Raw genomic sequence first — 15,854 nt, forward strand, 5'->3', positions numbered from 1 at the left:
TCACTAAAGCTGAAACACTGCTGCAAACAAATCCACTCATCCTCAGATGTAATGTAAAAATCCACTTTTAATCAAAGATAAAACAGGATGATATATAATACAATACAATATAAATTGCTTCGTCGGATCACATTCACAAGGACTCACCAATTGTTTTTATATTACAGCTAACCAATAACAATAAATGCATTCATGTAGCCAAGCAACAAGCTCAATTGCAATTAGTCTTAAAGATATCTTTTACCAGATAGAACATGATAACATAAAATACCCAATTCATTAGCTTAAAATCACTTTGTAGAAATTAAACATAAAAAACATGAAATTACAAAAAAAAATAAATAAATAAAACTAACTATACCTAAACTATAAAAACTACTCTCTATAAAATGTGGCACAATACATATCAACAGCTGTAAACTCAAAAAGGAATGCGCATCCATTTATACTAATATTTATATTTACTACATAGCCTACATGGAGTCATTTTTTTCAACTTACGTCCCTTTAATACTGGTTTCACTGAAACCTGGTCATTCAAACCTGGACGTTGATGTGCTCTTAACTTAAATATCTAGGTTAACTCCCTCTCTTCTGTCTTATTAACTGTATCTCCTTGTCTAACATCTTCACATATAACATCAAGTACCATAAACTAAATTCATGTCCTATTCCGGTTACATTCATATGCTTAGCTATAACACTATATATTAGCCCTTTCTTAGTATAATACAAATGATCTCTAATTCATTCCCTCAGCCATCTTCCCCTACTTTATCGAAAGAAACAGAGAGACCATGGGGAATTAATTGAACAGTCCCATATCAAGGGAAAGAGGAAACAGTCGTTAAATGATCCAAACATCAGGACATTGAAGAAAATATGGAACCAGGCTATTTAAACCTGGTTTGGAACATTTCTAACAGATTATTAAATAGTATGAGTTGACAATATTAAATAAAGGTCTTTCATTTATTCCAGCTGAAAGAGCAAATGTGGCAGATAATTTGACTAATTTAAGGCTATTCACTAGAAATTTAGCATTAAAACTGATGTTTAAGGATACTAGTACTACAGTATCTAATGATACTAGTACTACAGTATCTAATGATACTAGTACTACAGTATCTAATAATACTAGTACTACAGTATCTAATGATACTAGTACTACAGTATCTAATGATACTAGTACTACAGCTTTTAATGTATTTAGGAAGCCTAGTTCATGCACACCTCAGATCCACCCAGTGTTGGAAATTTTCACCAGGCTATGTGAGGATGATATATACAAACTTTTGGGAAATAGAAATAGGAGAAATGGTTTTGAAAATTTAAATTCACATGAGAGAGAAGCCTTAATTAAGTTACAGAAAGATCCGCCGATAGTTATTAAACCATCGGACAAGGGTGGGCCTGTAGTTGTGACGGACAGGCATTATTATTTTAACACAATAAATGGTATGCACAGTGATGTTAAAACATATGAAAAAATTGAGAGGAAGATGATACAGGTATATCAAACAAGGCTGCTGAATTCATTGATAGAATGTTTAAATATGGGTCTCATGACCAAGGATTTATTTCAATATTTTTGGTAGAGAAACCTTTAAACCCCTCTTTTAATGGTCTGCTGAAGTTGCACAAAGATCTGTATAAGCCTCCTTTTAGACCCATAGTGGCAGGCTCATGATGGTTAACGGAGCCGATCTCTATATACATAGAGAAAAAAATTATGTTCCATAGTTGAACTATGCCCTGTGGTTTTGAAAGATACCAAACAATTCTTACAGGATTTATAAATGACAGTGAATATAGATGAAAGGGCATTGTCTTATTTATTGGTTACACTTGATGTCACCTCCTTATTTACTGTCATCCTGAGTGAGATATGATTAGACACATTTTGTTAGCTAAGAATGTGTATGACACTGATCAAGTAGAGTTTTTATGCTATTTGTTAGTATTAGTATTGGACTATAATGTCTTTGTATTCGAAGGAAACTACTATCGGCAGTCCTCTGGCATAGCTATGTGCACGTCTTGTGCCAATAGCTACACCAATCTGGTCATGGCCAATTGGGAGGAATCATATATACTGGGTAACACTTGATATCAATCCCTGATTAAGTTTTATCGTCAGATTGTCAACAATTTATTTCTTCTTTGGGGTGGTGATGTTGAACAGCTTGAATCTTTATGCAATATTTAAATCAGAGTAATACTTTTTTGCGGTGTACCATGAAGTATTCATGGCAAGCTATTGAATTTTTGGATGTTCCAGTGTTTAAGGACATTGAAAATAATATACAAACAAAGTTATATAGGAAGGAATGTTTTCACCCCAGTTATGTGCACCACATGAGCATGCATCCCAGGTTCATGTTTAGAAATGTCCTTAGGGGCTAGATTTTACATAATAGTAGACTTACAGCAAGGGACAAAGACGTTGATGCTCGTTCAGCCTCGATGGGCAATGAATTTAAACTGATCTGAAGAAACAATTTATATTGTGAAAGCGCTCGTCCTGTTTTACCTTTGATTAAAAGTGGATTTTTATATTACATCTGAAGTTGAGTGGATTTGTTTGCAGCCAGGTTTCAAGTTTGGTGATTAACCTTGGAATGAAATAATATATATTAACAATTTTACATGCATTTGGTAATTAGATTACATTCATATGAAAGGAGGGGCAGCTATTACAGTCTAAAAATACTTATGCATTTGTAGATGAGGAATAGTGGGCTTTTGAGAGGTGTATTAGGGGGTTTGTCAGATATATAATAGATTGTGTGATTAGTGCTTTAAAAGGCAAAACAAACCTAATATTGTATTCAAGAGGTGGGGGTAAGTCATGTTCAGAGACACTTACATATAAGGCTATCATAAGATTTGTATTAGAAGTATAGAGGTGGAAGGTGAGCAGTGTCACAAACTGTGTAATGGCTGGAAGATGCTAGTAAAAATAGTCAGGTATCGGTGAAATGGGCTGTGGGGCATAGGACTGAGAATGAAGAGAAATGGTTTGATGATATGACAAGCTGAAGGTAACAGTGAAATTTATCCTACAGGAGCAGATCCGTCGATTCGATTAGTGAAGTTTTAGTTGTGTGTTTTAAATGAGTTTGCATTCTGAATGGATTTCACTGCGAGTGGAATATGGCTCCATAGTTTAGCTACACTATTTGAATATAAAGACTCACCTGCAGTAAAAGATGATTTTGTTGTACTGATCAGTGATTTTTTTAACAGCATAAAATGCTATTGGAGAGTAGTGTTGTATTAAGTTAAGGGCTAGGCAATTTTTCTGGCTTATATAGAGGTCTGCATATTGCAGTTAGCTGAGCCTAACATAGGTGATATAATAGCTCTATCCAGTTTAATTCTCAATGGGCTAGGTGTGGTGTTCTCCTGTTACAGTTTACTGCAAATTTAGCTATTCTATTCTAATCCTGCTGATGTTTGGACACTTATGAGACTTGAAGACTAGTGAAGATTGGGACAGTGGAGAGATGGCAGTAAGACACTAGAGACTCTACATCGTCTGGCTATATCTGTGTGGTAGGTTTTTACTCTGTATAATGTATCTAGTTATTAAACAGTTTTTTTAACCACATGTGATACATGGTGGTCAAATTCCCACTGGTTATCTATGATGACACCCCATAATTTTGTTGCAATTTGCTTGTTCTATCATGGTGTTTTTGGCAGAATGAAAGTGCATACTTTTCTTTTGGTCGAGATGTGTTTTGGGATGGGATGTAGAGCAGTGATTTATTTTTGTAAGGGTTTGGTAGTAGTTGTGAATAATATAGCCATATTGCAATTGGTAAGAAGGATTGTTGAGTAAGATCTTGGAATTTAGAGTGTGACTTGGCAGATCAGATTATGGTCGAGACATAAGCATATTCAACTAGGGTAGCATTTTTTGTAGCAGTTTACAGGTCATTGATGAATATGTTAAAAAGTATGGGGCCTGGTACAGATATTTGTGGGACACCAATAATTACTGGCAAGATGGTGAAGAAGTAATTTTTCCATTTCACAGCTTGTGCTTAGTTTGACAGGTAGCTAGGGAACCATTGCAGTAAAGAGTTGGTGAGCCCTAAGGATCAGAGTTTATATAAGAGTTTCTGGTGGGAGACAGTATCAAATGCTTTTGATAAGTCTAGAAGATGATAAAGACTAGATTTCTGGAGTTTCTGTGGGTGGTGACAGTATAAACAAAATTCAGCAAAGCATCAGTTCTGATGTGATGGGGATAGACATAAGCTGGTTATTTATTAGATAGTTGAAAAGTTATGTATGAATATATTTTTCCCAATATTTTTTGATAAGGGAGATAGAATGGCAATTGGTTTATAGTGTGAAAGATCTGTGTTGTTTCAACCCTTGTGCAATGGATGATTTTTTCCATACTGAGTGGGGTAACCATTTGAAATCTTGGTACCCACTAGAATGGGTCCCAAAACACAAACTGAATGGCCAAAAAAACTGACTACATATATTAAGTTAGAGATTGCCATTTTTCAGAATATTCCCTTTCTCCAAGGTATGCTGATCTCAAAGTTGGTATATATAGGTTTGGGGAGAGTTGCCCCCAACATGGAGGAAGTGCAGGAAGGACTCATCCCCCTGTAAAAAGAAATTTTAAAGAGAAGAGCAATTTTTGAGATTTACTCTGTTTTCATTTTTTTTAGTGTGTCTGAACTCGGCATTTTAAGTGCCGACATTTTAATAGGGGGCCATGAGGTGACAATTTTTGATTTGGATCAACTTATCGGAATTGAAACTGGGTATGCAATAGCCTCGGCTATTTTAATTATCCAGCAGGTGGATTGTCTGGGGCAGTTATAGTATGCTTTAATTTTTTTGAGCTATTTTTGATGGTATCTGTGGGAACCAATTAGAAGGAGGAATGTAGGACATTATTTGTTTCAGGCCATCAAGATCTTGATACATCACCTGGTTGGTTAATGGCTAGACTATCTGCATAAAGTTGAATTGTCTGGCTATGGTATCCTTTGTTTCTGTGTGTCTGTGTTGGCTGAGTAGCTTGTCCTGAATTTAACAGTATTTTCAATGAGGAGAGAAGAGTATGGATTTTTAGTGTCTATGTTTTGATTAAATGAGTAACAGATTTTCTTATCTTTGGTGATAAGCTGTTTTGCTATCTTTTTTAATTTTCCATATGCTAGTGAAGTAGGAACTGTTTTATCTTTTTCCAGACCTTCCAAGCTTTGTCTCTGTTTCATGAGTCGTTTAATTGCTAAGGATTGCCATGGGTCAAGGTTGGCTTTGACTCCTTTTCTTCTGGGGGAGGGGGTAGCGTGTTTAGAACACCTAAGAAGGTTTTGTTGAGGTCAGAAACAGCATCATCTATGGGGAGAGTCATTAGTGACTCCCAGTTATGGAGATGCAGTGTATTAATAAAAGTGCTTTTATGAAAAGTAGTAAGTTTTTTTACCAGGTTGCGATGATGTGTTTTGGGACTGTTGCTTTGGTACCTTATGCTGTAGATTTTTAAGTGATTACTTAGGTTGACTGACAGACTTCCACTGGATGACATTTAATTTAGTGAGGATGTTAGGATCGAATTGAGGGTCGGTTGTCTGGTTGTGCGTTTATTATATCTAGCTGGCTTGTTATAACTTGAGTGAACCTACACAAATTTATATTACTGGTAGAAGTTTTGAACAGGATTTTCAGACTGTATGGTTTGCCAATCTATATTAACATTACCCAATATTATGGTTTCATGTATGATTTTTGCAGAGGCCTAGCACATAATATCTTCCATTGTTTTACCATTGTTACCTGGGGGTATGTATGTCTCAGTGAAAGTTTGCAGAGGTGTGCCATGCAGCAGATTCATAGGTACGTACTAGGCTATCAGCCCAAGGGCCTAAGTAAGCCTAGCCAACAAGGTTCCTTGGCTTACGTCACCCAAGAACGTTAATTTCCTGTGCCCCTGTCAAGCAGAGCCACAGAAGTGATCCCCGGGGTGTATTTCCTATTTCCCATCCACTCATCAAGATTTTTCTTGAAGAGTGCTAATGAGGAACTTTGCTTGACATAGATGGGTAGCTTGTTGCAGAGTATAGGAAGTCTCTGGGACAGGAATCTATCCGTCCAGCATGTCCTGTTTATTGTGGTGACAAGGTTTAGGTCCCTAGAGCATGTAGCTCAGATGGATTGGGATTTCTTAAGGTGTAGTATGTCCAACAGCTCTGGGTTTAACATAGCTTTATATGTTAGGCAGAGACCTCCTCAGAGTAGGAGATATGCTACAGAGTAAAGCTGGAGTTTTTTGAGACAGTCAGTATAGAGCATCTGTTTCAGGCCAGTAATCCTCTTTGTGAGGTATGTCTCTGGCCTTTCCAGCTGCTGTAGATGTCTTGTGGGGTACATTCCAAAAGGGGCATTGTACTCTATAATGGGTCTAATGAGTGCCAAGTAGAGGGGAACTATGACCTCTTTTCCTGGATGAGAACCCTTTTGTGATGAGGTGTGCTACATACGATTTCCTGACTACTGTGGCGATGTGATTATCAGAGGAGAGACTACTGTCCACCTGGGTCCCAAGGTTTCTTACCACACATTCGACGTTAATTAGACTGCAGTTTATGTGGTAGTTCATGGGTACAGAGTTTTTACCAAAGGGGATGACAATGCACTTTTTTGCATTGAGCTTGAGGCCATGGCTCTGACACCAGGCATCTGTCTCAGTGAGGCCCTTCTCTAGGATATCCACATCATTTGGGGACTCGACTATGGCTCCTAGTTTGCAATCATCTGCGAACCTCATTAGCCAGAGGCCTTCTGTGTTGGCCTGTACTTCAGAGAAGTAGATATCAAACAGGAGAGGTCCCAGGACTGAACCCAGTGATATTCCACTTGTCACTGGTTTGAAGTAAGATTTGGAGTCTGCAACTTTTAAAGTGTGGCTTCTGTCAGTGAGCCAGTTGGCAACCCATCTTGTGATGTAGGGATTTATACCTAGGTTAGTGAACTTAGCTATAATTCCAGAATTGGGGATATGGTGTCGAAAGCCTTGGCGAGGACAAAATAGGCTGTGTGAACCACCTTACCCTCATCTACGGCTTTGGTGACTGACTCAAAGAAGTCAATCAGGTTCAGGAGGCATGATCTGCCTTTCACAAACCCAAACAGGGTGGGGTCCAGAGATTGGAGGTCACCAATGTCTTTGTTTATGAGTTCCATGATGATATATTCCATGGTCTTGCAGACCAGGCTCGTCAGGCTAATAGGGCGATAGTTCCCAGGATCAGTGGTGGCTCCCCTTTTGTGGAGTGGGATAACTGTTGCTGTGCACCATTCAGTGGGCACAAAGCCTGACGTGAGACTATGATTGAACATGGTGCTTAGGTGGGGAGCCAGTTCGTTCTGAAGTTCATGTAAAACGCAGCCTGGGATGTTGTCCGGTCCCATGGATGCTGTGTTTTTGGTTTTAGAGAGTGCAGCTTTTACCTGCATAGATGTGATTACAGGGACTCTGCATTCTTCCTGTATAGATATGGGCCCTTTAGGGGGTGAGGGGGGAGTAAAGTTAGCATGGAACCTATCTGCCAGGATGTTGGCAATATCAGTTTGTTCTGTAATTTTCATGCCGTTGTGCTGTAACTCAGAGCAGATCTGGGTGTTGCCATTGAGATTCTTGACATAGCTATAGAATGCTTTGTGGTTGCCCTTAGAATCAGTGGCGATTTTTGTTTTCATAGCTAGTTTTGGAGGATCTTATAAGGGATCTCAGCTTCTTACTGAGGCTGACCAGGCATCTCCTCCACTCATGGGATTTTATTCTCTTTTGCAACAGTTTCTTCCTTTCATTGTAGAGTTTATGGCAGGGGAACACCAGATTGGCTTCCTTTTTTTGGAGGATAGCATCTTGGTTCTGTTTGGGATAGCACAATCCATGCACTTGTGTAAGTGCTTATAGAGTACATTTGTGTAGGATTCAGCAGTCACAACTGTATTGTCCATCTGCATGGGTGTCATGAAGTTTGCCACTTCTGTCTTAAGAATAATGAAGTTGGCTTTGGAGAAATATTTTACCATGGTTTCCTTAATGGTGGGTGGGGCGGGATGCAGATATCTGGGGTGATTAACTTATGGTCGGATGTGACCAACGAGGAGTTGATTTCAGGTGTGGAACAACGTTCACTCATGTTGGTAATGACTAGGTCTAGGATATTGTTGCCCCTGGTGGGGGTGTGGATAAGTTGATCCAAGGCATTGGAATTTATGAATTCCAGAAAGCATTGAGCGTAGGAGTTGGTACATGATTAGTTTTCCCAGTTAATGGGGGGGGGGGGGTAATTGAAATCTCCCATTATTAGGGTGTTTGGTTGAACGCTAATATTTTCTAGTATATCAAGAAAAGAAGAGTGGGAATCCTGGGGCATGGTGGTGGATCTGTAGCAAGCTACAATTTGGATTGCAGTTTTGCACACAGTTAGTTGGACTTGAATAACCTCAGCTTCATTATACTGCGCAACTAGCCTGGAGGTGTGGATATCTTTAATGAATATTGACACACCTCCACCTTTGGTGTTCTGATTCAGGTTAGATGGCCAAAAAGTGTGGTATGAGTTATAGCCTGGTAATGCAGGGGTGGTCTCTAGAGCCCTGAACCAGGTCTCAGTCACTCCACAGATATCGATGTTCTCCATTTTAAGGAGTGCCTTGAGTGAGTGCATTTTGAGATTTAGACTTCTAGCATTTAGTAGCATTACCCTCAGTTTTTGCTTGCCTATTCCTGTTATGGTAGTGAATTTGTCTTTTCAACCTTGCCTAAAAAAGGCACTATAGGGGCGGCAAGAGCCTTAGCCTGTATCTGGAATTCCAGGGGCGACAGGTGCAGGCCATCTCTGGCAAAGCATCGTGGTCTGTCGACCATGTCGTCCCAGGCAGACAGATACTGGATCCCCTTAGAATGACACCAGAAGCTTAGCCAGTTGTTGAAGTCAGTCATTTTGTCCTTGTGTTGTGGTATCATTCTGGGCAATGGCAGGATGCTACTCAGGGCTAGGGTCATACCTGCCTGGGCTTCAAGATCAGAAAGCTCTTCCATGTCTCTTTTCATGTAGTCCAGGGAGGCATGTCTGTGGTCGTTCACACCAACATGGACAATAACAGAGTCATATTTCTACTTGTTTTGGAGTAACCTGAGTGCATGGGTTATGTGGTGGATCCTGGCACTCAACAGGCAGCTGACAGTAACCTTCTCCTTGTTTAGCCTGGTGAGTGGGACATCAGTGTGCCTGACTATAGAGTCACCTATGACTAGTGTTTTGGGTATGTTGGTTTGCCTTATGGGCTGTGGTTTATTGGCACTCTGAGTTTGTGGGCTATGTGTCATTTGGGTTGTGTTGGGGGTGGTGGTTGCTTGTGTTGTTGCTTTGGAGGTCTCTGTTGCTTGAGCACATTATTATTGAGAGCCTCTGTAATCTATTTAATGGGCCAGGATAAATGTAATACCCACAGGCTATTGCACAGTGATTAAAAATCTCAGCAGAAACCCCTTAGAACAAAAAAAACAGTCTATTAAGTCTGAATTAATATATGAGATAGTCCCTTGGCAGTCCTTTAATCCTTCCAGAAAGTCTTTACATTCATTTCTCTCTTTGGTAAAAGATTGTTAGGTCCTGAGAGTGCTCCATCAAGGATACAGAGGACAGTGGGTGTCCCGCCCTCCTTTTTGGAAGATTCCTCTCCTCCTCATCCTCCAGACTAAACTTTTCATTTCCATCCAGTCATCTAGAGTTTCCAGCATAGGCTGGCTCAGGGGGTGTTAGAAGCTATACATCCTCCTCAGTTAGGAACTGCATTTTATTCAGGGATGTTTATGGTGTCAAAGAAAGAAGGCATTTGGAAACCAGCTAGTGACCTTAGCTTTCTGAACCAGTTTGTGTTAGTGTTCAAGTTCAAAATGTTGTCACTTCTCCATTTCTTACCTCTTATTCACAATTTGAGTTTCTTAGGGACTATACATTAAAAAGATGTATATAATCACATTCCTAGAGATTCAGATTTCAAGCATTGCTTAAAGTATTTTGTGCTTGAATTACATTATCAGTTCTCTGCTTTACCTTTGGGTATCTACTGCTCCAAGGGTGATCACATAGTGTCTAGATCCTGGGATAACCATTTGCAACATATTCACTTTTGCTCTTCTTTAGACAACATGCTTATCTTTACAGAATCTGTTTCAAAGTGTCAGGAATCCCTCACTTGGTTAAGGGATCTGCTACACAGTTTACGATTCCAAGAGAACATTCGAAAGACTTTTATGACTCTTACAAGTTTTTTTTTTTCTGGAGTGCCCACAGGAAATAATAGATCTGCATCTAGAACCATTCCTGAGGTTTTCCACTCAGATTTCCATCTCAGCTATGTAATTCCTCAGGATTCTGGGTCTCATGACATCACTGATACTCCTGATACTTATTGGAGGACTCCACGTGAGAAGGAATGGTACCTGACGTCTCTATTATTGTCTTATATTCCACCAGAGCAAAACCTTTTAGAAGACAAGATGAACAGGACCAGAACAGACCATCACAAATGGACACAGAATCAGAAGGTCTTCCATGACTTCATCTATTTGTGGGGAAGATCTAAATAGATCCTTTTGCCACTTCTCTAATCAATTAGTCAGCAAAATCTGCTCCAGGACCCCATGCAAGAAGGCTTGGAAGATGGCTTTTCTTTTCTTTTCCTTTATCATTAATGTTACTGTATGGTTTTTCACCCTTTCCACTGATATCCAGCATACTTCTAAAGATTCAGAAGAACTCCCCATAGATCATTGTGGTGACTCCCTTCTGGCCTACGAACAGTGGTTTTCCATTCTTCAGGAAATGGCCAGAGACAATTGCCACAAGCTTCCTCACATACTGGATTTAGTCACACAAGACCAGGGGTGTCATACACCTTGATACAGAACAACTGCAACTGACTGCCAGGGTAATAAGGTCTTAAAGACACCTTTCTTCTAAGGACATGCATCAGGTATTGACGGAGGCAAGAAAACATGTTCCTAGAAAATCTTACATTATCAACTAGTTTGTGCCAACAAAACAACCAGCACTCATTCAGGACTAAAGTCTCTCTGGTTTTACATTTTTTTATGTGAGTCACTCTCCTATGGTCTATCTTACTCTTCTGTCAAGAGTAATTTTTTGGCCATTTCAGCATGTCTGTCCATGGACCCTCCTTAATCAATGCAGTCTCATATAAAATGTTTTTGAAAGGGGTGTTACACTAGGAGCTGCCTAGGAAACAAGTAGCTCCTCCATGAGATCTTAACCTTGTGTTAGAAAAAATAACTCTTCTTCTATTTGAAACAGCTTATTAGGGTGACTTGAGGTTCTTTCCATGGTAAACAGTCTTACATATTACCCTGACCTCTGTAAGATGAGTATCTGAGTTTTGAGCTGGGTCAACTTATCTTCACAAAGATGGGGTTTCTTTTGGAATGAATCATTCTTTTATGCCTATGATGGTATCTGAATTTACTTTAAACCAAACTATCCTTCTCTCTGAATTCTTTCCAGTGCCTAAAAATGAGAGAGAGAGAGGACGCTTCATACTTTGGATGTCCACAGACAATTCAAGTGTATCTTGACAGAACAAAATCTTTCAGAACTTCTGATCAGTTATTCATTTCTTATGAAGACAAAGAGAAAGAACAGACATTATTAAAACAGACTATTGACAAATGGCTGTCTCATATTACTTTTGTTCTCTCAACACAACAAATCAATTCCATGCAGGGTCAAGGCTCTCTCTACCAGTGTCTTGGCTTCTTTTGTGGCTTTTTGGAAAGGCTGGATTATAGATGTATTCTAGAAGCAGCAACTTGGTCTTTTGTGCATACTTTAACAAAGAACTATAAACTAGATTCCTTCTCCAGTTCTAGGAGAGGCTTTGCTGTGACCATTATCCAGGGGTTCCTAGACCCTCATCCTTCCTCCTCTATAGCTTGCGCTACTATGGCAGTAACTGATCAAATGAAGAAAACAGTTTTGTAAGTAGACTTAACCAAACTCTCCCAGCTGGGGATTAACCCTTATGTCATTACATGGGTAGCCAATTGGCTCACCGACAGAACACACACTGTCAAAATTGGTGACTCCACTTCCACCAGTAGACTCATCACCAGTGGAGTACCACAGAGGTCTGTGCTGAGCCCCTTACTATTTGGCTGCTATTTCTCAGACGTCCAGGCCAAAATAGACTGCCTTTGGTTCACCAAGGTTGCTGACTACTGCAAACTGGGTGCAATCAATGTTTTCCCCAATGATTCTTTATCACAATAATGTCGCAATTCCTTGAAGTGCAAAGGATTTATTATAAAACGCTGCTTATATCATAAAACAAATGATTAGTGCCAAAGCCATGGTCAAAAGCTGAATGCAAAAAATGGATTATTATTCCCTTTGGCAAAATGGAATTCTGTACAATTTACAATATTGACAGCAACCCCCCCCCCCCCTCCCCAGCTTCAACACAGTGATGCAAGACTTGGGAACACAAGTTGATAGCAATCTGAACTTTGACCACAAGTTTCCACAGTGGTAAGGAAAAACTTCTATATAGTGCACCTCATAAGCAAGGGCATAGCATTCAGATCAAGGCATGTTATAACTCCACTGTACTTGATCCTTATCAGACCACTAATAGAGTATAATACACCCTTTTGCATGTACCTCACCAGACACCTGCAGCAGCTGGAGACCTCAGAAGCTTCTCACTAAGAAAACACGGGGACTCCAAACCATGACCTACATGGATAGGCTAAAAGCCCTGTCACTTTAGTCTGTATCTTATACGCAGCTGATAGGTGACTTGTGCCTGGTCTATAGGGCAATCTCCAACCCTGCCCTAATGGAAATGCTGCACATCCGCAAGTCAAATGGGACAAGAGTCACTCACTCTAGAGATGTCAGACTAGCTTGCGACATTAACAGATAATGTTGGAGAGACAGATATGTCTCCCAGAGACTGCTGCTTCTCTGAAGTAGCCTCCCTATTCATGTAAAACACAGCTCCTCACTGACCCTGTTCAAACACAACCTAGATAATTGGATGGGAGACCACAAATTTGCCCTGGGGTGGCATCCATGTCCCTCATAGACAGGGGTAGCCGGTGGTGATCACAGACCCACTCTGTTCATAAATTCATTCTGTGAACTACCCAAACAAGAACAAATGGAGATACCTGGGATTAACATGGCTAGGCTTGTAATGGCTCTAGGGTCACTAGCTTAGTAACCTCCTGTGAACCTATGAACCTATAAAAGTAAATCTTGAATAATCACTGTTGCAGTTGACACTCCATCCCCCTTGTTTTTATACCAGGATGTAGAAATTTATTTTTATTATTATTGTTATTATTTTCCAAGCACTGTCTTTCTCTCTGTTGGCATGAAAGCTCTGAAGGGCCTAACACCCAAACTTGACTTTTATTCAGCTCAGCTTGAGCTGATTAGCAATTCGGGCCGGTGGGCCTGTCATTATATCTTTCACAGAGCACTGCCCATATAACTTAGACTATTGTACCAGTATTCATTCAAACATCTACTGTAATGGTAATGTTACTTGTACAACTACATTTTACTGGTTATGTTTGGATACTTGCTTTGTTTGTACACAAGTAGACATCTCGCATAAAGGGACACAGCAGGCAGATATTGCAATTTATTTATTGCTGTTGGTTTGTTTTCTTACTAATTGTTTGGACTGATTTCAAATGACCAGTTTTACCCACATTCCATTCTATGTGGCAATATAAGCAAACCACCGAAGTACAAATTCACATATTTACAATGAAATGAAATTACATGCTGTTTATAGTAAACTTAGAGCACAGAATCAGGTTCTTACCACTTCTGTAAAGAAATCAGTGGTACAGAGAGTTATACCAGCAATAGCCATGGAACATGCTTTTTTGACTCTGACATTACTCACCTGGACTTGGCAAACCTCAATAATCCCCTCCAAGTCTTTAAATAATCCACAGTAAGAACTACTGATTAGAAATAAATGACCTACCCACTGCTGCTTCTTTCCAGTAATTCTGCTTCTTCCTGTTTGGTAGCAGTAGTATCTTCAGTGTGTCGAGGAGTGATGCTACAGCACCCCATTTCTTTAGAAAAATAATCGCTATGTCTTCTAACTGTAAGAGTAACCAAAGTCTCTGGTTCTTTTACACTGATCTCACAGCTGCAATAGGCTAACCTTCATAGTGGTTCTTGGCGGACGCATTGTGATAACCTCCTTGTGCGGTCGGATCTGTTTACATTCAAAGTCAGACCATCTTCAGAAACACACTGTTGCCTATGGCTTCATTACAGTAAAACTAAAGCATGGTTCATCAGATGGTATAAATCATGCAATTTCAGTTCTGTGCTTTGCTTGTCAGAGATAAAGTTCTCATAACGTTGAGCGGGCAAGAATGAAGTAAGAGCCTTTTCCTGCTAAGCAGAGCACAGAGAAATGCACCTGACATGCTATTTCCTCTCTGTGGGTTTAGAAGGATTTAGAATTAAGCATGTGCCACCGCCTTTCTCTTTGTTCTTTAAAACACTATTCTAATGTGTTGTGCATTTTTAAAATGGGAATATTAATATTTCTGCTTCTACTATAATGCAAAAATGTTGCAACTTTTTTACATTAAATAACATACTTTGCTTTGAATTGTTTTCTTGATTTATTGATTGACAGATTTTTGTTTTCCAGTGTAACGCACTGATCAGGATTGACCGATTTCAGGCTCAGACAGAAAAATAAATCATGGTGCTTTTATTTACCGTCTTTTAAATGGGTATGACTCATAAAAACTTTTAAAGAAACACTTTTATATTTAACTTTTACTAGCGTGCTCGCGTCCCAAAAATAATTTTAAAAATCCATTATTTAATTTAACTGCTAAATCTGGAAGACATTATCAACAGTTCATTATTACAAAGTCAGTAGTGCACTTTGTTATTCTTCACTATGAATTGTCAAAATGCTAAAACAATACTAAAATATCAAAGGCAATTTCTCTCTCACTCATAGTAATGGAATCATAAGCACTGCATGAGACATGCATAGGAAACCGATCTGTAACATTTGAAGTGAATCATAGGTTCATAGGTGGTTACTGGGCTGTTGACCTGAAGGTCTTTATAAGCCTGGCCATGTGTGACCAGTATAATACTGCAAAAATCCAATATAAAGGATCTTGCTTAAACTCAAGATCTTAGTTAGCAACAACTGCTATCTAGGAGGGTCATAAGTGAAATCCCCTGCAGAATTTATGATTTCCCATCAGGTCATCCAGGCTACACTTGAACAGGGTCATAGAGGGACTTTGTTTGATGTGAACTGGTAGCCTATTCCAGAGAAATGTCAACCTCTGGTTGACTTGTAAATGTGCAGCATTTCTATTAGGTTTGGATCCAAGATTTCTCTGTAGGTCAGGCACAAGTCTTCTCTAAATAGTCTGTATGCCACTGAGTACAGTGACAGTGACTTCAGTCTCTCAATGTATGATGTGCTGGAAACCCTGAATTTTAATGGTTAGAAATCTCTGAGGTCTCTCAAGTTGCTGGAGGTACATACCAACGGGAGCATTGTATTCAATTATTGGCCTGATGAGGGTCGAGTACAGGGGTGTTATGACCTCTTTCGCTTTTGAGGCAATGCCTTTGCTAATGAGGTTGTGACATAGAACGCCTTCCTTACCACAGCAGACACATGGTGGTCAAAGTTTAGACTACATTCAACTTGCATTCCCAAGTCTCTTACTGCTGACTTGTTACTTAGGGTATTATTATTTATATGAT

At 39.5% G+C, this 15,854-nt stretch overlaps 1 protein-coding gene across 1 annotated transcript in view; it reads right to left on the reverse strand.

The window, feature by feature from the left end:
- LOC122795004 (rho guanine nucleotide exchange factor 7-like) overlaps window positions 1-14,513 on the reverse strand; it is a 925,778-nt gene extending 911,265 nt beyond the window's left edge. The window contains exon 1 of the mRNA XM_044063590.1: window positions 14,077-14,513. Coding sequence (XP_043919525.1) covers window positions 14,077-14,168 — 92 coding nt within the window. The 5' untranslated portion in view covers window positions 14,169-14,513. The remainder of the gene's footprint in view (window positions 1-14,076) is intronic.
- Between the last annotated feature and the right edge of the window lie 1,341 nt (window positions 14,514-15,854).

Source organism: Protopterus annectens, chromosome 2.part1 (assembly GCF_019279795.1).
Source record: "Protopterus annectens isolate FY-2018-M chromosome 2.part1, PAN1.0, whole genome shotgun sequence".
Lineage (NCBI taxonomy): Eukaryota > Metazoa > Chordata > Ceratodontiformes > Protopteridae > Protopterus > Protopterus annectens.